This window comes from Micromys minutus (genome assembly GCF_963924665.1).
Source record: "Micromys minutus genome assembly, chromosome: 11".
NCBI lineage: Eukaryota > Metazoa > Chordata > Mammalia > Rodentia > Muridae > Micromys > Micromys minutus.
This window is the reverse complement of record NC_137980.1, coordinates 31,379,975-31,405,420: the sequence shown is the minus strand read 5'-3', so window position 1 is coordinate 31,405,420 and position 25,446 is coordinate 31,379,975. Positions and strand designations below refer to the sequence as shown.

The 25,446-nt window shown below is 39.5% G+C and overlaps 1 protein-coding gene across 2 annotated transcripts in view; it reads right to left on the bottom strand.

Moving 5' to 3' along the window:
• The window catches only part of PRKG2 (protein kinase cGMP-dependent 2), a gene marked incomplete at both ends in the record, with an annotated part of 84,472 nt that overhangs the window by 41,097 nt on the left and 17,929 nt on the right, over window positions 1-25,446 (bottom strand). For both annotated transcript variants that reach the window (XM_080925131.1, XM_080925130.1), the window contains 6 exons: window positions 1,593-1,687; window positions 2,854-2,931; window positions 9,977-10,040; window positions 13,208-13,313; window positions 15,298-15,411; window positions 18,240-18,406. In XM_080925131.1, coding sequence (XP_080781257.1) covers window positions 1,593-1,687; window positions 2,854-2,931; window positions 9,977-10,040; window positions 13,208-13,313; window positions 15,298-15,411; window positions 18,240-18,406 — 624 coding nt within the window. The remainder of the gene's footprint in view (window positions 1-1,592; window positions 1,688-2,853; window positions 2,932-9,976; window positions 10,041-13,207; window positions 13,314-15,297; window positions 15,412-18,239; window positions 18,407-25,446) is intronic.

The window sequence follows — 25,446 nt, the reverse complement described above, 5'->3', positions numbered from 1 at the left end:
CTGAAAGAACTCCTGAGACCATTTAATGTCATCCCGAGAAAATAAAATGGAAGCAAGACTGAGAGCTGCTGTCAGCAGTGCTAAAAAAATAGGGTCATAAAAATGTGCCAAAAAAAAAAAAAAAAAGGAAAAATATTTGTATCAACATTTCCTTCCCACTCATTTTAGTTTTGTGCTTTCAGATGCACTGGGGAGCTGTTTGTCTACGTTAAACATAAATCCTTGTGTTTCCTATAGGAAAAGAATTATAATTGGCTAGCTGCAACAGACAGCACAAATTACTTCAGGTCCAGCAAAACCAGAGAGCACACTTGCTCTCGAGAGAAACTTAATACCTATACTCCATTTACAGACTCTTTCGTATCTGCAAGGTTTATTTGTTTTGCTTGAACGTGGGAAGATAATTATGATAGCGCAGAAAAAAAGATAATTTTATTATTATCAAAGTAAGTTCATTACCAGCTAGAAATTAAGAAAGGAGAACTCAGCCTGTCTTTAAATTCTACTTTGAAATTGCTTACATAATAGCTAAAGCCCAATTTATTATGTCTTACTATTTGAGCTTTCTTTGAAAACTAAGAGATGCAAGAATTTTAGATAATCAGAGTAATTTCCCTCCTGCTGTAATGATGCAGCCTGTCATGCAAATCAGCAGAACAGGAGGTTCGGTGGTGAAGGAAAGAAAACTGAGCAGAAAAAACCTGTTTTTCTATAACTCTTTTCTTCAAACATAAACTCACAATAAAACCTTTGGCCGGTAGTATAAAATGTAAGCACTTTCTGAATTAGTCACTTAAAAACGTGTTACTCCAAAAATGTGTCTTTCTCTGAGCTCTATCGTGTTATTTTATGAAGATATTTTTATTTAGAAAAATAAATGTTTCTTTATATGTGGGGGGTGTGTTTGTTTGAGGAAGTACATAGTTTTCCTCAAACCACTTATCAGCTTTTAAAAACATATTGCCATAACTCAGGTCAATTGTAAATAAGCTTATACTTAAAAAGATAGACGGGTCACATAGAAATCTCAAATGCACTATTTTGAGCTGATGCTGACTTGCAAATTGAACTCATAAAAAAGTCCCTAAAAATTATTTTTGATATGATGTTTTAAAGATACTCCGCATGTGAGAAGTTGTTCTGACTTTTAAAAAAATTCTATTCAGTTATTGGGTGTGTGTGTGTTTGCATGCCATGGAGCACATGTATATGTCAGAGGACAGTCTAGGGTAGTCAGTTCTCTCCCTCCACTAAATAGTTCCTGGTGATTAAACTCAGGTCTTTAGATTTGGCTGCAAGCCCCTCTGGCCACTGGTGTCTTCTTTTCAGCTGTCTTTTTACATTTTAATAAAAAAGAAATTGTTGAGCAGGATACTTTGGCAAACCACAGCTACGTAATACCTTTCTCTAACGTTGTTAAGTTAATAATTCCCTCACTTCATGTTCTTTTGCTAATGTTTTTAAGCTAAGAGCTAATTTAACACCATCTTGATCCTACTGACACTAGACTTTCCAATGTCTCCCTGTGAGACCCGGTGTGTGGGTAGTTTTGACACGGAAAACAGTAACGGCGTCTGAATCCATGGACTCACCTGATCAGAGCCTTCTCTCCGAAGTACTCTCCTTTCTGCAGTGTTTTGATCAACTGTGGCTGATCATGGCCCTCTGTGCTCTGTGTGACTTTCACCTAGACAAAGAGAAACATTCAAAGCAGAGATCAAAGTAAATGCGGGGGCTGAATGCAAAGCCATCCCACAAACTCACAGAACCATCTGAAGGCGGGAAAAGGAGAGGCTGCATTAGTAGTCAGTACAGACAACCCTCTGTTGAAGGAGTATCTCTTCCCAAACCAATCATTCAGATCAACTCCCAAAGTCAGTTTTTATTTGTATTTTTATTCATTTTGTTTTTCGAGGCAGGGTTTCTTTGGGTCACCCTGGATGTCTTGGAACTCACTATGTAGACCAGGCTGTTCTCAAACTTGGAGATCTGCCTGCCTTTGCCTCCGGAGTGCTGGGATTAACGGTGTGAGCCACAATGCCTGACTCCAAAGAACAATTTTAAGACTGTAAATCCAGTGATCGTGCCTGAGGGTTCCTCAAAGCTAATAATAATATTCTTGCAGTGATTTCTGTTGTTTCAAAAATTCTAACAGACCTGATGACTTAATTAAGAATCAGTCAGAAGTTTATCCACAGGTAGGCTATATCATATGGACCTCCAAAACAAAGGAAGATGATGCCTTAGAAAAGTCTCACCACTAAGTGTCTATTTCAAAGAGGACAATAGGCTAGGTGGGTCCAGCTTAGAAACTCAAACTTACAATGTTCTCTATCTGACCTGGAATTAGCCCTATTTGTTATTAGGTATTGTTTATCAGCTAAAGTTCGTGACTGATATTTATGTATGTCATCATGAATCAATGTTTTGAAATGCAATTCCTTCATTAGCCAGAATTCTCTCGAAGAATTTGCCTGTTGAGCTCATTCTCCTGAATTGTTCATCATACCTCTGCTATTAAAACATTTTTCTAGCCCCATTCTTGGCCACTGGGCTGACTGGCAATTAGATGCTCATTCCTAAAGCAGGACTCTGGAAATAAAGCAGCCACTATTGACACTGCACACAGTGAGGCTTCCACAGAAAAGAAGGTAACCTGTGTGCTGTTACTGACACGACACTATGTCATCTGTAAGCTCATCTCCAAACCTGGGCCCCTGAGAAAAACCCAGAAACTGTAAACAAGACGTGTCATTACCCTTCCTCCACAGCCACATGGAGCAACACATGGGTTGGCACGCTGAACCCAGCAGAGGTTTTTTTTTTTTGACTTAAGCTTGATTTAGATTTTACCTTTCCTTTTGCCAGAATGAAAAAGGTGCTCCCTTCTTCTCCTTCTCTGATGATATAATCTCCTTTGTCATAGTATTCCTATTGGGATGGAGAAAAACAAACGAAACATCCGATCAAGTGAATGCCAATGACTGAAGACACACAGGAAACAGAGGCCGTTGTGTCTTGAAGAGAGTGTGGACTGCCTGTGAGCTTACCCTACCTGTCATTACTGCAGTAAAACTAGAGGGTGTCGCTTTATTGATCAGCTAGATTTGTGCGTACTCTTTTCTCGGGAACCTTTACTTGCAATATTCAGTCTCAGTTACGGAGGGCAGAGGAGTGTTGAGAAGAGAGAACAAGGCGAGAGCCAGGGGACAGTGTGATCGCACCTCTGGCTGAATTGCAGTGTCTAGTAACTGTCTGAAGAGTAGGTCAGAGGTTCAGAAAGGAACACATGGTTGCATGATAGCTTGAAAATGCTCCCAGCAGGTATAATATGAGGCAGCCTCTGTTTCTAACTCCTTGTGGAACACCAACACCTAGAAAGAGTTCATATACACAACAGGTGTCTCTGCTATGTGCATTGTTTGTGAAGGATCTTTCTTAGAATAAGTCCCAGCAACATCAGAACTATGTGTGTAAATTCTGGCTTCTGTTTATTTATCCTCATGAAGCTGCAAATAATCACTTCTTTGTTTCTTTTTTTTAGCATTAATGTTTCTGTCTTTCACACAGAGTTGTGTGAGTTGAGACTTCTTGGTGAGAGTAAAGTATTCACTTATCAGAGCAAAAGATCAGCCCAGGATCATGGGACACAAACATATCACAACCCTTCTAGGTTGTCTTAGTTTGAAGTTGCCTCAATTCAGACAAGATAGATTTCTTAATGATTTCTGCAAACAAAATGATTTCTGCAACAAAATTGACAACATAATTTTACTCATTTGGTTCCTTTAGACTGGAAAATAAGTCCTAAAATAAACCTACTTTAAAGTGTTTGCTTTTCAAAACCTCCCTGGTCATTTATACAAAACCCAAAGTAAAATATAAATCTTTATGGACTGAATATTACTCCTCACATCAATAAATACACCTTTTATTCTCATACCTTTGAATACATTTATTAGACATTTCAACATCTCTCAGAAAGAAGACAAAAGAACCAGATTGTAAGCCCAGTTCTCCATGAAATTGCTTTTAAATGAATAGATCATCTGAGAACTTTGACCTTCAAAGCTATAGAAGTGTGTTAGCTTTCTGTAGCTTCTAAAACTAACAAACAAAAGCCTAGTAGTTTGAGCAACTCCATTTGGTTAGCTTAATGTTTCTGTGGATCAGAAAGCCCAAGGACAGAGGAGAACAGCTGCTTGAGGCCTTTCAAGATTGAGTTTGAGGTATTAGTAGGGGCTACATTCCATCCTGAAACCTCCAGGTACAGGAAATCTGCTTCAAGTTTGCTGTGATGGCTGGCTGAACTCTCTTGTGGGGAGAGATGGCATTTCCTTCTTGGCTGTCTGTGGGGAGTCAGCAGGGCTGCTCTGAGCTCTTCAAGGCCTCTCCCTGCTGCAGTCCCCTTGACATTTTGGAACAAGCATGTAAGATCCTTATTCATGGACTCTCCCCTAGTTTCCACTTCTGGTTCCACACAGAACGATTCTCTTCTTTCAAGGCCTTCAGCCCATCTAGTCAACAAAGGACTGCGTGTGACTGTATGTGAATACAATTCTGTATATTCCCATGTTTTCTGAGATATTGGAAACATATTAAACACAGTGAATGTTTATTTAATAACTGATGTATTAAAGAAAGGGATTGTGGTATGTGCGTATCTACTGCACCTAGCATTGTCTGAGGACGAAGTAGAAGTATTTGTGAAATATATGGTAGAATTTTTGGTACACATAAGGCACCTGGCAACTGTTAATTTCTGTGACAAGACTACAATCTGGTTCTCAGAGTCATCTATGGCTCCCCAAGGAAGTGATGTTTCTGTTGTTAGTATTAATTATATGGTTAAATTATGTTCTAAAGAATAAGACAGAGACCTTATCTCACTTCCAAGTCAGACCCATGAACTGGTCCATGTGCACATCTTTAATGGTATGGTCTAGAGAAACCATGAAAACCATTTGCTAAATGAAGATGGCAAAGTAGCCATCAGTCTACATCCCCAGACGACAGAGTGAACCTAACATGCCCCCCGGACTGGTCTGTGAATGAGAGATGAATTCTATTGTAAATGAACAATGAGGCTTTACCTTCACTTCCCTTAGCCCAGCTCTTCCTTTGTCTCTTTCATATTTTTCAGAAGTCTTCTCTATAGAGATGCTCCAGTTTACAGTGGCTGTAACTATGACCCTTTAGGATGACTACACCTTTGAAATTCAAGATGCTCTCCTTCTGTAACTAATTAAAATACCAGTCACTCCAGTAAAGTAGCAGTGTCCTGTCAGGTGGACCATACTGAGGATCTGTTCTTGATGTTCCTTAGCCCCATTCCAATCTCGATCCCCATTACTCTCATGGAGAAGAAACATGAGAAATTTCTGATGGGCTACCAGGATGTTCTTAGACTATTAGAAAACATCTCACATGTGTAGAGGTGTGGTCTTAATTCCTGACAACCAGCAAAATCAGAGGGTAGAAGCTTGAAAAGGAACATTGAGAAAGAGCCTTATTATTTCTTAAAGGGCAGCTTCCCCAGTGAAATCATCCCAGGAACGCTTCTTTGTCACCTCAAACCATGGAAGGAAGGCAAATAATACCTCCCAGTGTGTTGACAGTAACTCATGGACCAGGAAAGGCTGTGGAAATAGGTCAGACCAAAAATATATAGTGGTGAGAACTGGCTATCACGCTAGACTACCCAGTATTTGTAACCTGGGGAATGCAGTCGGTCAGGCCTGGGCGGCCACCGCAACCAAAAAGAGAAGTGCAAACAGTGTGGCGACTGTCCTGTGGTGATGTCGCAAAGGGTCCCTTAGAAGACCAAGAAGCCATGGGCTCTGCCCTATGCAGACTCGGTTGTCTAGCATTTTCCCTGTAATAAGAAATTCATTTTATGTGTTTTCTCAGTATACCCATAAAGGTACACACACATAGACACTTACATAAAATTGAAACTGTCTTTGAAACCATAACTACACTTGGTCCTTTGATTTTGCAAAACTGTTCCACCAAATTGCTTCTGTAAACTAGTAATGATCCTCATGGCCTGCAAAGGAGTCTTTAAAAGAAGATGCCTAGAAGCCCAAAGAGAGATATAACATAAGTTAAAAAAAAATAGAAAGAAGGAAATGAATCTGAGCACAGACTAGAAAACAATACAAATTGTCAGTGGCCCCTACAGGCATCACTCTTCATTGTAAGAAAGGCATTCCTGCTGGGCTGATGTGGCAAAAGGCAAGAAATTGAGTTTCTATACAGAAAGCATAAGAACTGGGGAGAAACTCAGAAGTGATAAAGAGAAGTCAGAGTCCAGACTTCCTCACAATATAGGGTTTGTGCTATAAACCTTCATTGCAAAGACGTGTTGATGACAGGTTAGACTTAAAACACACACACACACACACACACACACACACACACACACACACACACACACACCCATGTACAACCCATTCTGAAAACCTGTTTATAGAGCTGGGGAGACAGTTCAGGCAATGAGGTGCTCCTCCTACACAGCCTGAGTTTGATAATGAGAGTCCATATTTTGGAAAACTAAATATGGGGGTACTTGTAATCCCAGAACAAGGGAGGCAAAGGCAAGTGGATTCCTAGGGCTTGCTGGCCAGCCAGCTTAGTCTAATCTATGCATTTAGGCCAATGTGAGACCCAGCTCAAGAGAAAAGGGGGCTGGTATGACACCCAAGGTTGACCTTGGACCTCCTTTCACATGAACATATACAACATGTGTTCATACCTGCACACTCACCCAGACTACATATAACACACACAGAGCATTTACCCAAAGTACATATAACGCACAGAGAGAGACTTTGCCAGATAGTTCAGTGGTTAGAGCACTGGCTGCTCTTCCAGAGGTCCTGAGTTCAATTCCCAGCAACCACATGGTGGTTCACAACCATCTATAATGGGATCAGATACCCTCTTCTGGTGTGTCTGATGACAGCTACAGTGTACATAAAATAAATAAATCTTAAAAAAACAAAAACAGAAACCTCTGGAAGGAAGAGCCAAACCACCACCATGGCAAAATGCTATACAAAATAGGTTTCTTAATGTGTTTCCATCCCTCAGTACTTCTCAAACCATGAGAGAATAAGAATGCCACCGGTGAAATGCTAAAAACTGTGAAATTGGCATTCCCTACCAGTTTCTGATTCAGTAAGCATTGGGCAGCACCTGGGAATCTGCCTTTCTACTGGCAGCCCAGATCTACAGAAGGATAAAGGCATTCACATCACTATACCCCACCTCCCCTGCCACAACAGGAGCTCTAGGACAGGAGCAAAGGTGGGCATCACGGTGTCGGTACAAAGGGCCACCGGGTCAGATTCTAGAGCTCTGCCCTACACAAATTCCATGCTTTGCCCTGTTGCTGACATGGAAGCAGACATTCTTGCCTCCCCTGTCTTCTTCATGACTGCCCAGACACGCAAAGCACATGAGAGTTTTCATTATCATCCATTGTTACCACCACTCCAAACTTGCATCCTCCTATAAAACTGTAATTAGATAAATCCTAAAGCTCAGCAATGACTGTGTGCTGTCATTCCTACCCGTGTTCTGGTCAGAGTGTGAGCAGAGTCTTCCAAAAGATGGCTGCTTCCCAAACTCGATGCTCTGTGAGATGTGTGTTCAAGAAAGCTGACAAAAAAATTGAACCATTAGAGCCCCTCTGTGTTGGAGTTCACAGTCGATGTCTTAAACACAAAGGATCTGAATGAAAATGAGGACATGCTCATTTCTAGATATAGTAGAGGAGACAGGCTTTATTGTAGACGTGAGGGAGAGCATATCCAATGGCATCTGGAAGAATCCAGAGCAAGGAGAGAAAGTAGACTAACATAACAGAACCAAGCCATGAAAGTAAGGAGAGAAGAGTGTGAAAGAAGAGAGGAAAGAATAGCAAAGAGAGAGCACACCAGGAGCTGAGAGGAGGGGTTGAATAAGGATCAAAAGAGCCAGTTACCTAAATGCAAGGTTGCATAGGAAAGGGAACCGGGGAGAAGGGAAGCCCCGCCCTTAAAAAAATCCCGCCCCCGGAAGTCCTGCCCCCGGGGCTGAGAATAGCTGAGAGGAGCCCCAGGTACTGATTGGGCCCGGTGATCACCTGCTTTGTCATGCTAAAAGGCACCAGTTGGTCTAAGTTTCTACAGAACCTGACAGCTTTAGAGCTTTGTACAGGATCCACCTTTCTCCCCGTCCCCAAAGTAAAACTGGCTTCTCTACAAACCGCTAAAATGAATTGGGGGAGGGGGGAATCAGCCAGTGCTTCCTCACAACTTCCCGCACTAGGGGTTGGCTGTGCTGACTTGACTGTAAATTGCATACTTTTCTCAGGACTAAACAGACTCCATTACTTCCTTGCTAATCACTTCCACATCTGAGAATTTTCACACATTACAGGGATGCATTTGTTTGCCGTGGCGCTGCTGTCTGGCCAGAGGTAATCAAGCTTTCCTAGGGCGGTTTAAAAGATGAAGCTTACAAACTTGAATTGTGTGCTAATTAATACTGGATTTGAGACCCATCTAAGTATTCTGTGGCTGTTTCCTATGGTCCTATAAATACGTCTAATTGACCATTTATTTTTAATGACGCCAAGTTCTCATATTTGCTGTAAGCGCGGAATTCCCCTCTGGTGAAACCACTCTATTGGCAGTGTGTTAAAAACAGATTTTTTTTTTTTTTTTTTTTTTTTTTTTGGTAACAACAACAACAAAATATGTACATATAGGGCTTCTCTGGCCTGAAAGAAAAAACACCCTAAGAAATTGGGATGAATTATTAATTTGTAGCATCTGTGATTGGTTTATGTTATATTTGGAAAATCCCAAATGAATGCAACATACACAGGCTTGTTGTATCTGACTTCTCTCTGAAGTCTCAGGGGATAGGAGGTGAGGCATGGTATCCCCATAGCCTGTCCTTGCTAAACTATTCGACTGGCTTCATGACTGTACATGGAAACATTACTGTTGTTGCTTAGGTTTAAGATAAAATAGTACCTGCTTCTCTCTCAACACATAGGTGTTTGCACTGTATGTTATGGTTGACAGGGGTATGAATTTGTCAACAGATGGGAGGGCTCTCTTTTTTCACTTGGTTCCCACTGAAAGCAATTCTTTCTAAGTGTCATATCCAGTGATGGTATTACCACCAACCCCCTCCTCCTCTTAATTTCCAAAAGGTCTTTTGGTTTCAATGAAATGGACTCCCCCACCACCCCCAAGAAATCGAGAGAGGCTATCTGCTTTGAGTTGCAATCTTTGAAACCTGAAGAGGTTTACATACAATGTGTATCATTAAAGAACAAGGTACGTTATAAAATCTTTTTTTTTTTTTTTTTTCACAATAAGGCTTGACGAATCTTAAACTAAAACCAGCCATCTGGGGGATGCCAGGAATAAGCTTTTGAAAGCTTTCCAATCTGCTGTTTGCCTCTAGATATTGAAATAGGTAAAGTACTCAAGCGTGAGCTCTTCAAATGTGTTTCCATGGCCCATGGTGCTGAGAACAGACTGCCTCCGGCTTCTGAGCACCTCCCCCACAGCACCAGCATGCCCTTTCTGTACCCTGCCTCCTAATTATGCCTCACTGACTCCTTTATAGCATGAAAACTCTGCAAGGGATTGTGATGTTAATTGGAGAAAATCAAATGCCTCTTGAGTAAGGCAGATTAGTTGTATAAAACGTACTAAAAAGATTAAAATATGTAAATCAAATTTCACTTTACACATGCAAATTTCTTTCTGCAAGTTCCAAGGCTACCTAACTCTTGCCGGCCCCTTCATCTCAGTGTGAGCTGGCCTAAAATCTCTCACCACTGAACATGGTTTCTGGTCTCTGAAGTTTAGTGTTCTCCCATCTTTTCCTCTTTATTCATCTACAGTACTAATAAGATGACTAGACTCTAAGATGTAATGATACTTGTTTTTTACTTAAAATTTCTTACCACTTCCAAGCAGTCAATGATCTTGGTTAGTTTGTCTTCGGGTAAATTCTTCAACAAGGAAACACTTCAAAATTAAAAAGAAATCTTAAATCAATTACCTCTTTTTAATTACAGTTTTTTGAAATAGTCTCACAATGTAGTCCAGGCTATCCCTGAACTCATGATCCCCCTACTTCGGCCTTCTAAGCACTAAGATTACAGCCATACAATGCCACACCCAGCTCTTAATTATGTCTTTAAAAATATATATTTCATACAGATTCTAAATTTGTATATTTGCATACCATTATAATACAGTGTACTTCAGTTTTTCCGTGTAATTATACAAGTAATTGAAATCACATAACTAGCAGAAATTCTTGACAATAGAAAATGACTTGTATATACTGCTCTATTCTAGGCATTTCTCATAGGTGCAGAAATGAATGTGTCTACATACTACAAAGGGAACAGTCACATCTCACCCGCTCAGGGGACCCAGGCCACACTGTTGTTGGTTTGCTAAGTGACTCCTATCTGGAAAAGTGCTTGCTTCCAGTTCTCCATGTCTGTTACAGCCCAGACAAATTACTCTATTCACAGAAGAAGATCAACTTTTCATCTAACTCCTTCTAGTTAAGTAAAGACTGAACCCATGGGAACATGAAAATTACCAGTGACATATTCTTTGATTATTAATCTTACTGTGCTGTCTTTTTAGATCAATGTTTTAGAGACAGGTAACAGTAACATTTGAAATAGAATCCTGAAACCTATTATTCTTTTTAAAAAAATTACAAATTTCCCTCAGCATGATTAACTAATCTATACGATTAGACTGTTTTATTGAATTAATTTCTTTCTATTTCATTGACACCCTTACAGGAAATATCATGCCACTCCCAGAATGCATTGCTAAATTTTGTGAAGGCAGGGAGCTCTAGATAGATTCTTGCACACATGTAGCATGAAGAAATAGGCCAGAAAACATGTGTAAGATCTGTGAGAATGCTTGAACTGGTGCTTTGGAACTGCAAAACACCAGAGTGAGCCCAGAAGAGAACATATAAATGCATGTTGACCGGTAGAGACCGAACAGGTTGCAAAAATAACACCATTTGAACTTATCAAATTCAAAATGGGTTAAATCAAGCCATACATACAAAGAATTTCTAAGCAATAGCCACTAAACTTCCAAATGCAGGAGGAGAGGAGAGGACCAGACACCAGTGATGACATCAGGGCCCACAGGTACCATGGGGACATCATTAAATTCACTTATTATAATAATGATAATGTTATAATTTACTTATAATAATTATACTTATTAGTCATCCATTGAAGTTTATTCTGATTAAAATAAAATTGGATATATGTATAAGGTTCTTTGCAATGTTTCCATACATGTATACATATGTGCAATGTTTAAATATGGGTAAAAACATATTCTCCAGGAATTTATCATTTTCTTATGGGAAAAATGTTCATTCAGCCTTCTTCCTCCCAGCTTTTTAAAATATACATTAGATTGTTGTTAATTATAATTACCCCGCAGTGCAATATCACAACTTCTTACTCGTGCTTAGCACCAGCTGGTCAACGTTTTCCCATTGCTGATGTAGGCATCTGGAAAGGACCTTTCTGTTCTCCACATCTACAGGACGAACTCTCTCAACCTACATCTGAGTGAGATTATGCACTTGTCCGTCTATGCCTAGCCTAGCCCATCTCACTAGACAGAACATTCCCCACTGTCATGTCATCCCAAATAACAGGTTTTAATCTTATAGCTAAGCATTCCTTCATTATATGTACCACATTTTCCTTATCCATCTACAGCTGATGGTCAATTAGCTTGTATCCATTTCCTGATTATTTTGGATGGTGTGGCAAAGAACATGGAGACACAGATACCTCCTCCAATGTACTGATTTCATTTTCTTTGGATGTATTTCCTAATGGGATGGTTAGCTTTATGAGATTTTGTGATTTACATGTATACCACAGTCCTTGTATATTACATTCTATATATAAAAAGAGCCTATTATAAATAATGAAAAAAAAAAAAACTGCATTATCCTAGAGTACTGCCTCCCTGTTGAAATGGCAAGAACAACAACTACAAAAACCAACTAGAACTCCGTTTCCACAAACTTATGAAAGTTTTCCTTCTGATCCTAACTGGGATCCATGAATAGTAAACCTGTCACCGTTGGGAGTGGTGGATAAACAGATGAGAAATCTCAGTTCATCTCACCTCTGTGTGGGTAGGGGTCAGGTTTACCTTGTTCACCACGGAATCCACAATGTTTGGCGTGCAGAAATAAATATTTGTTGAATGGATGAATGGACTTACGCAAAGAAGGTTGGAGAAAAAGAAATCTGTGCTGGTAGATTCTCTGGGCTCCTTTAACTCGGAGCACTAGGTTCCAAGGGGATTGTGGCTCTGTAGAATGGTTTAGGTTTTATCTCAGACTGTCAGCTACACCCTGTTTATTCCTATGCCACTGGTTTATTCCTGTCTGCTCTTTTTTTTCTTTTTTTTAAAATCTCATCCCTGAATGTGGCTTATTTACTTTAAATGCTGATCTGTGATGCTCAGCTGCAGAATTTTGAGATCACCTATATTTAGGTAGATCCCACCACGTGATACCTAGAGATGAGACACCTGCTTCTCATTAGGCAACTCTTTGTCAGGAGTCATTATTGTCTCTACCAGGGTATGTCAAGAAGGTGTTTGGTAAAAATCTGCTCACTGGCTGTATTCTGCTGACTGTCACTGTGTTCCTGCCTAGGATCCCTAACTAAATGCTAGGCATAGGCAGTCCTAACAAGTGAGTGAGTGTGCATGCAATAAATAAATTATAAAGTGTAATTAAGATACCTAAAGTTAATATTAGAAGAATTAGCCTTTTGGTGTGATCTATCGAATCATAAATGCTTTTCAAAGCCCATTGAACGAAAACTCAGGTAAATTTTGTAGGTGTTTTTGCCTATTTTTTTTTTTTTAACTATGGCCCTTTCAATACTAAAGTAGAAGGAATAACAAGGAAATAATTCAGCATACAAGCTAAGAGGAAGGAAATACAATGTTTAGTATCTGCTCCCATTTATAGCAAGTTTTTTTTTTCTCCTCACTTTAGTACTACATAAAGTCCTTAAGTGGGAAAACCATTAAGGAAATCATTTCTGTGTCAGAATTCAGCCTGAGTACCAACCATTGCACTTTTGCCCTCACGAGGTTACTCTTACCTTCTGAGGAAGTTTCTGTACTCCTCGTCCCTGGCTTGTGCTGTCCTCCTCATAATGTTCTGGAAAACCTCTCTATCCAGTGCCCAAGTTTTAACATTGGTAATAGCTTTAGAAAATTGAAGAAGACAATAGGACAACATTTAGCACCAGACAAAGAAAACATTCCAAAGAGTTAATCGGTGTTTGCTTATTGGAGATGTATAGTTTAATCATGCAAATAAAAGGAAATAATGAAATACTGGGTAGTTTCATATCACTTCAGCTTTGAAGTCTACCATGATTTGAAAGTGGGTAGATTTCTTTTCTGATTATGTTTTAGCTAGGATGATATTCAAGTAGCTTGTTTGCAATTTCTAAGTGTGCACTGAATCAACCACATACCCCGGGGTGTTCTTGGATCATGCCAGCCAGCCAGTAAAAGATTCAACACTAAAGAGTTCATAAGTAGGAAACTCAAAAGTTTCAAAAGCAGAAACTAAAAGTCTCTGTGCGATGTGTGTGAATGTGTGTCTTTCTATGATGCTTAGACACTGCTGCCTAAGAGCTAATACCATCTAAGCATCTCTACCGTTACTTTCATATAAAATGGACACAAACAATTTTTAAAGATTAAAAAAAGGAAAATTTGGGGGTAAAATTTTTATATGAGAGACTTTAAAAGCAAGCACAATGTCTGACAGGGAACAGAAGGAACTTCTTGGGGGGAAAAAAGAGGTTTAGATACGTTATGGTTGGGAGATTTTAAAGTATGGTCTGCAGAGGTGACTCTGGTTAAGAGCACTTGTGGCTCGTGCAGAAGGACCCAGGTTTGGTTCTCAGCGCCTAGATGGCAGCTCACCACCATCTGTGACTCCAGTTACAGGAGACAGGCACGCATGTAGCAAAGACATTCGTACACACAAAGCAAAATAAGTAAGAATTCAAGAATAAAAGTATTATAAACCTTTTAGAAACAAAGTACAAAGAATAATAACATGAACCTACAGTTTACCAAACTTTTGGGTAAAATAGAATCAATCACTCAATATTCGTGTTTAAAATATGGATCCAACCCCAGTTTGGTTATTCTTCAAGCTTGGGGGTGAACCTCACAACTTCATTTCCATTCGGTACTTCAGTGGCTTTAGTCCTTATAACACTGTAACCCAGCTCCTAATGCTGAGGTACAGCTCATCTCAGCAGACTGAAGAAAACCCAAATGTATTATAAAATATAAAATAAAAAAGAATAAAAATGGGAATCTTTAAGAGGATTGAATAATTTAAGTAATAATTTAAATATTACTCAAGGAAAAATTTCTCCAAAACACCCATGCTGATATTTATATTATTGCTTTCCTGATATCTTTGGATTATAAGAACTTAATAAACTAGAAAGCAAACATCCTAAAAGAGTCAAAGGCAATGGGCTATGTAGTAAAAAATTAGGTAGCAATTGAACAAATATGGAAGCATTCAACTTCGCACCACATCTCATATATAGGTAGGTATCTGAGAACTTTCATTTTCTTTTATAATGCATACACACTCACACACATGCATGTGCTTGTGTGCTTATGTGGGCACACAAGATTCTGTTCAGGGGCATGTGTGGATGTACATATGGGTGCCTGTACATGTGTAAGTAAGTGTACATGTGTTTGCAAGGCCAGAAGACAGCCTTAGGTGTCATCCCCAATAATGCCAAATACCTCTTCTGACTCAGGTCTCTTACTGTCCTGGTGCTCACCAATTAGGCTAGACTGTCAGGCCACAAATCCCAGGCATTGGTCTGTCACGATGACTCCAGCACTGAGACTGAAGGCTCTTGTAACACCCTAACACTTCACATAGATTCTAGGGATGGACCTCTGGTCTTTGTGACGGCAAGTCAAGTGCTTTCCCTACTGAGCTATCCCCAGCCTAGGAAAAGTTCTTCTGAGCTTGAATCATTTCTATCAAAGCTTCCATATAAATACTGTTGTTGGGATTGTATTTTTTTTTAATCAATAAGAGTTTATAGGGCAAAATGAGGGACAAGAGTACCACATCCTTGGCTAAGGAGCCAACCTTAGATGCAGGGGTGATTCTGAGCAGCTTGTCTCCTCTTACCTTTCACAGAGGCAGTCCGTGTACAGTTGTATAAAATAGCCAATTCCCCGAACGTGGTCCACATTGGGATGGATGACAGCAATTTCTCTCCTTGGAACACCTCTAGTCTACCCTCTAGCAAACAGAATTTGAGAGAAACGCAAATCGTCAAAATATACCTGGGTTCCATAAAGAGGAAGAAAAGAAGCAGAAAGCACGCAGAGCATGCAGCTAAGCCATTCAGGAACCTAATTAACACCAGAGTGGTTAAAAGATCAGGCCTGCAACCAAGTCTGCCAGTCACTGCCCTTGAGCAGTCCATCATGGATGTAGGGAGGATCATTGGTAATGCATACATTTATCACAAAGATTAGCAAGTTAAGTAAGGTAGAGAGCTTAGAGCAATAGCTAGCATAGGCTAGATGTTATAGTAGCTCAGGCTTGATGTTATGCTAGCACAGGCTCTATATTATGCTAGCACATGCTAGATGTTATGCTAGCACAGGCTAGATGTTATGCTAGCACAGGCTAAATGTTATGTAAACTTCCACAACATTCATTCTGCCCCATGAAAAACTGTAGCACAGGAAATCATTTCTCCCAACAATCAGTGTGTGTCTTAAAATCACTGCACATCTGTTACTGTGAGGGAAGGAAGACTGGTCAGAGCCATGATATCCTGGATGCTGGGTCAAGCCACCTCATTCTGCACCTGGGTTGCATTAGTTCTTGGTTGAGCAATCTTGGATATGTGACTTCATGGTCCTCAGATGCTGAGTCCCTAATCCTGGTGCATGCCTATACGTCTATACCTATACAAACCCAAGACAGAGAGAACAGTGCCCAGCAAACTGCCTACAGTTGTTTTGCCCTGGAAACCATTTTTTTTTTTTTTTTTTTTTTTTTTTTTTTTTGCTGCTTCAGGTAAAACCTGGACTAAAACGTTTACTGTTTTAGAGGAAGAAATGGGGGGGAGCAATGGCAGCCATCGTCCTGCCCCCAACAAGCTTGCGTCACTGTCACTGTGTGGTCCGTCCACTCAGTGTAACAAATCAGATATGAGAACTGAGAACTGACATTTTCCCAGGAACCACTACAGGTTCCAGACCAAAGAAGCAAAGATATTTACTGGGATAGAATTATATTCTAAGGGAAAAAATCTTTTTCTTTTGATTCTAAATTCCACAGATTACATACAGTTTAGTAATTGCTTATTACAGCCAATTCTAACTACATCAAAACCACTTGGGGCTGATATCTTAGATCCTAACCATGTCCAGGTTCTTTTCTTAATTGGTTATGGCTCATAGGATTTGAGTAATATTGAAGAATTATGTGGAATACCAAGAGCTTACTATGCTGTAGTGTTTGCTATTCAGGCTGTATCTTATAGAGGGGAGAATTCTAATTATCAAATTAATTTGCTTGGGCAGATAATTAAAGCAGGCATTTCAGTTCTTAGATGCCACCATAATTAATTCAAGTAAGAAAGCATCCAATCTTCACTTCCATGTATGCTGTGTGCCTGGTCTCAACTGTGGCATTGCTGACTCCTGTCTAACCTCTTCTTTCCACAAGCCATTCATCAGAGTCACTGGCAAGGAACAGGATGGAGCTGGCTTGTGTTTCTTGTACTCTCTTAGCAGGTTCCATAAATATTTGTTGACTTAATGACCTGTCTTCTCCTGCCAAAATGCTCTCGTGATGCTAAAATAGATGTGAAATGGCCAAGAAAAAAAAGTCGTAAGGAGAAAGTATTACTGTGGGTCACCTATCTCTGTAAAAATTGAGGGCTAGCTAAATGAAGACTATAACACACTGGAAGGGGAGAATAATTACTCTGGAATGACAGGATCATTTTGAAGTTACCTTTAAAGATTATGTAACAAATAAGGCACAAACACTTTTTAAAACTAATGGGCTTTTAGAATCAGTATAGGGAAGAACGATCCTCAGAGTGTCATGAACAGGAAAATGCAAGTGCATTAATTCGCTTAGATAGGCAACGTCTAAGGCTGCAGGAAACAGGAAAAGTAGGATGGTGTGATTGCTTACATTCCCAGGAACTGCACTGCAAGGTGGAAGTTCACACCATCAGCCAGTGTGCCCTGCTACCTTCGTAAGGAAGGTTAGCTCTCTTTTCTAAGACTCAAAAAGTTGAGGCAATTCAGAATTTTACATGACAGTCCATACCTCAGTCCCTATCCGGGCTGTTTCTTGCTTCTTTATATTTAAAAATTATCATTTGTTTAAGATTTATCAGTGGGTCTGTTACAATCTCCCAACCATGTGTGTTCAACTGATCAGAAAGCATCGAGACTCAGGACTAAACAAAGAACAGTTTATAGGGAGGGCATGCGATTTGATTTCTTCTTAGAAACTTAAATGATCCTTTGAAATCACTGGTCTACAGTCAAAGTGATTTCTGAAACCACCAAAATTAAACTCTCCTTGGTAACAATGTCAAAAGCGTCAGCGTAAACACCTACATTTTAAAGAAAAACTTTTCACTCGGCAGCATTCTGACTAGAGGTGTGGAGCTTTTCCTGTCTGTATTTACACTTTCCATTTCTGAGCAGTGAGGCCTTGGGTATGTGATTTAACCTCTATGGGATGGGATACTGATTCCACTGAGGACATGAAAAGGAGTGTGCCTGCTGCTATAGGATAGGAAAGAGATGAGATGAGACGGCTCTATCTAGTGCTCCGTGGGAGACAAGATCCACACGGTACATTCCATGGACATCAACTACTGCTGGGACATCATCCATGTCCTCGTCATGCAGTCAATCTGTTTATTTTCTACAAACAGAGCAACTTGGTTTTGTTTTTTTAAAATGTTTTCAAAACAGCCAAAATAAACAAAACCATTTTATATGGGAACTCAAAAAAAAAAAAAAAAAAAAAAAAAAAAAAAAAAGAAAAGAAAAGAAAGAAAGAAAGAAAGAAAGAAAGAAACTCACCGGCCAGCACAAAGATATGGTTTCCAGGTTCCCCTTGCTTAATGATGTAACTGCCCTGTTGATAGTTCCTCCCGTACATGCATTCCACCATGTCTTTGATCTGCTGGGGATCCAATCTCTTCAGAAACTGGTTCTTATTCAGAGCATCTGTGATGAGCTTTTTCTCACTGTTGTGCGATATCAGAGGATGAATGGTCATTGTAGCTGAAGGAGAGCAGGACAGACTCACTTCATTCTGTTTTGATAGGACGATCTTCAGATCTACATGCTTATATTTTTTTGCAAGGATACATTTGTTTCCAGGTCTCATCTAAAACTTCACCAATATATCATGTGCCAAACTCTTAAGAGTATCCTGAATATTTTTCTGGTGGTTACCATTTAGTTATCATGTATAATCCCATCTCTCAATGGAAAAATTCCTGTGCCGTGCGTGCAGTTGTCAGACGGAAGCAGATATGGAAAGCAGGCAGAAGTTGTATTTGTGAGATTACAAATCCCTCCACTGATGCTCCTGTGCACATGCAGTGCCCTTGGTAGTGTCATCTCATATCTTATTTAGTTCTATATCCTTTAAGACAGTTACAATTCCCATGTTTATAAAGAAGGAGACTAGAAGGGAGAAAGAGATACACTCTTCCTAGACTTTAAACCCGAGTCTGTCAATCTGCCATCTTTGATACTTCTATTCCATCCCATTACCTTCTGAAGACAAAAGCCGGCTCCTTAGGTTTGATTGACATGGTTGAAGAGGGTGAAAATCAGGGTTTGCTTGAGGATGTTTTTTTAGGCATGACTAGACTGGACAGAAACTTTGTTTCCAATGCTACACTCCTTTTCACTGCTCAAATGAAAGTCTGACTGATTGACAACCCCAGAATCTTCTGCCTTCTGTTAGCAAATGGAAGAGGCTCAAAATAGTTACTCAATTGCCATGTGTTTCAAATGTTCTAATTAACATACTCTGTCTTAGATGTTACAAAGTATTGAGCTAGAGGAAAAGATGCTTCATGCCGCTGTGGGAATTTTTACATACTCCATTTGCAGTCAGTGTGATTTTTAAGGCCTTTCCCCCCATGCAGCATTCATCCAAATTACCTTTAACAGTAGTCTTTGGTTTTTTAAGGTTTATTAATTTATTATATATAAGTACACTGTAGCTATCTTCAGACACACCAGAAGAGGGCATCAGATCTCATTACAGATGGTTGTGAGCCACCATGTGGTTGCTGGGAATTGAACTCAAGACCTCTGGAAGAGCAGTCAGTGCTCTTAACCACTGAGCCATCTCTCCAGCTCAGTTCTTTTTTATTAGGAAACAAGTAGCCCTTTCCTATACCAATGGTTCTCAAACACTAGCTAAAGATTTCCTGACATGAGTAATTTCCCTCACGACCTCATCAAATCATCAATCCATGGAAAGAAAGCAGACCAGCTCCTTGGTAGGAACCCCTTCCTCCTTAAGGTATCTTTTCTATCCTCAGAGCCATCCATGCCCAGTGGTGACCTTAAGAATTCACTTCTCTTTCATCTAAACCATCATGGAATTTTGTCAATTCTATTTTAAGTATAAAAAACTGCATTTATTTGGCACAAATAAAAGCATCATGCAGCTGCAGTAAAGCATACACTCAAGCAGACCACCCAGATCCAGACTCTCTACCCTTTGCTGAACTTGTCTACAGTTAGAATCGTTATTCGGAAGTCATGGAGTTTCATTTAGGACTTCATGCATTCAGTAGCAATTACGTTTATGTGCACTTATCCGCCATTAAAAACCATATCAGAGTGGAAACTAGAAAAACAATTAGTTTGGTAGCCTCTTTCGGGCTCCTGCATCCTTTATCTGTACACTATTCATCCTCATCAACTACCATAACCTTTTCTAGCTTTTCCTTCTAAGTGCTTCACTGTAGTAATACACATATTTTCTTAAACACACACGCATACATTATAGGCTGATCCACGGATGAGGAAGAATATGTAAGTTATTTGGGGGTGGGGCATGATCTCACTTGATTTTCTACATCATGTCCTTCCGTTTCCTACCAAGTTTGTGAGTCCATCTTTCTTTAAAGCTGAAGAATCTTCTAATATATAATTTCTGTTGACTGTATTTTACTATGTTAAATATATATGTATGCACACACAGCATAAATATATATATATCTATGTGTGTATACACTAAATTCTCACCCACTCAATTATCAATGAGTATCTAGATGTGTTGATTCTCTTTACAAAAGAATTACTGTTTTCCTTCTTATTTTTACTTTCAATGATGTCCCTATAACATAAGAACAATATATAGTTCTAGACTATAACGCTAACAGCTTCTTTACTGAGATTTAAGCTTCTTGGGGCCTTACCTTTCAGGTCACCATGTACTATATCATGAAACTAATCTTGCTAGGAAAAAACAATTGGGTGTTTTACTTTGGTCTGGATTCTCCTCTATCCACTACCATAAATAAATGAATGTACTCATAAGTTAGCCTCAACTAATATATAACTGAGTCTCAGTTATGTTCTAAGCTTTTCATCTGCCATGAGGTGGGAAATTTTGCTGCATCCCTGCCTTTCCCACTGTTTTATCTCACTGAATACCCAGAAGAAACAGAGTCAGCTGGACATTGACTGAAACATCTTACGTGCTGAACAAAATCAACTTTTTCTCCTTTAATCCGTTTATCTCATGTACTTTTTCCATAGACATAGAAACTCAATGTATCAGTTGAGTTTCTATTGCTGTGATAAAACACCTTGACCAAAGTCAACTTGGGAAGAAAAGGGGTTGTTTGATGTACAGCGTATAGTCTATCATTCAAGGAGGTCAGGGCAGGAGCTCAAGGCAGGAACTTAGACACAGAAACTTGCTAGCAAAATCAACTACAACAGTGATATTCCATACTGTCATTGGATCAATAAAAGGCATCAAGCCACAGGAAAAAAGGCGCTATAAACCCCAGACTAAATACAATTAAAATTATGCTTATGAGATGAAAGTGGAGAAAAACACTGAGCTTAATTCCTGGAACCCAATGTGGAAACAAAGAACTGACCCCTGAGAGTTGTCTTCTGATTTGCACACTCAAGCTATGGCATGCACCTATATTTACATACACACACACACACACACACACACACACACACACAAATTATAATAATGATAGATTTTAAATTAAAATTATATTTAAGCTCACCAAAGTTAAATTTCTGAAAACTACAATCAGAAGAATGGGAAAAAAAAAAAAAAAAAAAAAAAAAACCACCAGCATCCAGATATCAGACACACATAACCTTCAAAGGGCCAGCAACAGGACTAATTTACTATCCAGCGGAAATAATGGAAGCCAGAGCACAATAGAAAGTTCCAAATGCCCTCAGAGCCCATTCAGTTCGTTGCCCTGAAAACAGCCTTCAAGAGTGAAAGCAAGATGAACGCATTTTCAAAATATTTTCCCATTGGCAACGGACGTGTAAGAGTGCATGGCTCAGAAACGAAGGATGTGATCACCATGAGAACCTGCAGGTGTTACAAAGAAAGATCTGCAGAGGAAGCTAACATTCCGGTGACTGAAGGAAGCCTGTCTTTATATAAGAGTAATATCTTGGGCAGCATAAAATACATAATTAATAAATAAATATATGAGACAGGCAAGACATGAAGGAGATATCGTAGAAGGCCCAGAAATTAATACAAGTGTAATGTGGAACATTTATAAATTACCAGGGCATGCTATGATTTAGAAGACTCGTTACAAGATTAATCAGAGAATATGCAGATAAAGTGCTAAAAATAATGCAGTAAAATATATACTTAATCAGCACAAGGAAACAACAGGATGAGATAGCAGCTTAACAAACAGTGGCATCTAGGTTTAAATCAATGGCTGTATAATTAAGTATTTCAGTGAGAAGACAGAATTATGAAACTGATATCAAAACAATAATATTGTGCATGCACAGAACAAATGCTTCACAATGGCGGAATAGGAAACGAGAAGGTTCGTGATGTGCTGGCACCAGTTAAAGAGAATCTGGTTGTTTCCTGATGAGACCATCAGGGATCAGTCAATATCCAAGGAGGCGTGTTCCTTGGAAGACTGTATCAAAGTTATGGCAATAACATTCAAAACGGAGATCGACCAAACTCCCACAATAACATTTGGATACTTTAACACATTGCTCTGAAAACAAGCCAAGTAGACTCAGCAGTTGGAAGTTATATCTAAACCATTGGTTATCAAAGTTTACGTAAGCTCTAGAGTCAATTGATAACTTTAAGTTTACGATTACATTTAAATGCAACACCCTTTGAAGTGTGCACCAACCTTCATAAAAACTAGTCACATGTAAAACATGGGGGCAAGCATAAGCTTCCACACATTTCCAAAGACTGACATGGCAGAGTCTCTTACACTACACAGGAAATAAAAACCAAAAAGCCACAAAAATCCTCACATGTGTTAAAGCATGTGAGTTGAAGCAGCACAGTTTAAATACTTCACGGATCCTGTCAGATCACAAGGATCTAGTTAAAATGGAGCATAGATAGAAACCTTTAGATTTAAGTAAGTATGAAATAGAAAAGGTTAGAGATTATAAATGAGTTGTCTCCACCTCAAAGAAAATCACAGAAGGGCCACTGTGCCTGTCTGTAATCCCAGTACTCCGGAGGCTGAGGCAGGAGGACATCCATTCAAAGCAAGTGGATATTGCGAAGTGAGACCCCCCTAGTGCTTGCACACACACAAGCTATAGAAAGGAGAAACAAGAAAGAAAAGCAAATTGAAAGAGGTGGGGAGAAAAGAGGAGGAGGGAAGCAGAGGAAGAGGGAGGGAGGAAAAGAGAAGGCATTATCCAGTGAAAGGAGCCAGCAAGCCAATAAAACATCTGTTGTTAGACTAATGTGCAGGTGAGCTGGCTAAGTTCCTGGCAAGATGGCGGCCGCAGGGGAGATGTAGCTGACCTGGCAAATGAGAACCATCACTTCCTGTACAGCAGGGGTGAGAAAAATAACTGAAAGATATGCAGATGCACTTAGTAACATCACATGAAATAATAATTTGTAAAATCCCTAAAAAAATGACCCAACAAGTGATAGAAAATTCAATGATAAATGAAACACAAAACTAAAAGCTATCTTTTCAAATTTCTTGATTCTAATAACTACCATTAAAGTCCCAGATATTTGAAGAAAGAATAATATTATCACGCATTTCCCCCCCAAAAAACAGGAAAGAGATACTTTACACAACTCATTTTAGGACTAGAGAGTTTGATGTAAAACTAATATTAATAACCCAAGGGGGAAAAGCTAATTATTTCTAAAAACATAAATGTGAAAAAGTAAAACAAAGTATTTCAAATAAATTTTGAGGTTGAAAAGTAACGAATGTAGCCAGTGTAAATGGTAATGCCTGTGATCCCAACACTGAGTCAGAAGGCAGGTCTGAGACCAGCCGGTGCTACAGAGCAGACTCGTCTTAACAAACTTAAGGCAATTAACCACATAAAAGGAACAAAAGAGGCAAAAAAATATACCAAATTTAATTAGATTTTTTAAAGGCATTGATAAAATTAAATACCTGCAATTATGTTTAAATTTAAAAGTGCTCTCAGCAAACCAACAATGAACAGGAATCTTGAACATATTGAAAACAAAGCCAGAAGATAGTTTAGTCAGCTGAGGGGACTGGAAGCATCCTTCCAACAACAGGAAGCATTGTATTAGAGCATGGGAGGTTGCTCCAAATGTCAGGGAAAAAAACCGCATTAGACCATGTGGTTGAAAAGCCCCACATTTCAGTCAGCCATGTGACACTAAAATCTAACAGAACCTGGACATTTGGGTAAATTTTATAAGGCCCTTAAGAAAGATAAACAAGGGATGGAGAGATGGTTAAGAGCACTGACTGCTCTTCCAAAGGTTCTGAGTTCAATTCCCAGCAAACACGTGGTGGCTCACAAGCATCTGTAATGGGATTTAATGCTCTCTTCTGGTGTGTCTGAGGACAGTGACAGTGTATTCACATTCATGAAATAAATAAGTGAATTTTTAAAAAAAGATAAACAAAAGTAGAACGTTGAAGATGTAGACATAGCAGCAGAAAAAAAGTAAACTGTCATTCATTCCAAAAGACATGGCTGTGGTCGTGAAAAATCAAGGAAACCCCTCAAAATTAGCAAAACTTCAACAATCTCTGGCTTTGCACAAAAGCAAGGTATAAATTCAATTATATTCCTATATTCTATTAATATTCAAGCAATTAAATAGAAATTGCAAATGGCATCATTGGAGATAGAACTTAAATCATCAGCTAGTAGGTTTATATCTAACAGATAATTCTTCCACACAGGAAACTACGACATATTATTAAGAGGAAGAGAAGAACACTGGGCCCAGAAAAGCAGTAGGCTAACTACAGCTTTCCTCCCTCCCTGCTTCCAAACCCGATTCCCCAGCCACCTCCAGCTCAGAAGCACACCAGCTGCAGCTGTCTCTCCTCCACCCCATCTCCAGGGCCCCTCATACAGACCTTCCCCTTCAAACTTGCTTCTCTCCACTCATTGCCTTATTGAAGACCCCCAATCCAGCAGGCATTCCCTGGGAACCCACCAGCTAAACCTGAGAAGCAAGTAGACCAGAGAAGGAGGAAAGCAAGCTTCAGATCTTAATTCTCCTTCGTCTCCTCCATATCCAGTTCCCTGGGGCCATGTCCACCTCTGTAGACTGCCTATTGTGATCCTTGCTCTCTGCTCAAATTCACAAGGGACCAAACAGATTCTGGTACAGTATTCTAATTTTCTCCCTCCTGTGGACCTACTCAGATAGCCCACTCCCACTGCCAATTCCCATCCTTAAGGTATTAAGGCCTTGATACCCAGAAACACATTTTTCCAGTCCCCCAGTAGCCACACCCATTAGGATCCCAGAAGAATTTCCAGACCAGACAAAACACAGCCAACAAACTCTCCTAAGAACCAGAGAGGAAACAGAAACCAAGGAACAGAACACCCACTCAACAAAGACAAGAGCAGATAGCAGGGCCTAGGATTACAATCATCCCAAACACAGCAAAAAACATCACTATCAATAACAGCCAGGACAGCATTTTTCCACTAGAGCCCAGCAACCTACCACAGTAGATCCTAAGAATTGCAACATAGCTGAAATGTGGGGGGGGGGAGCTTTTATGATGTA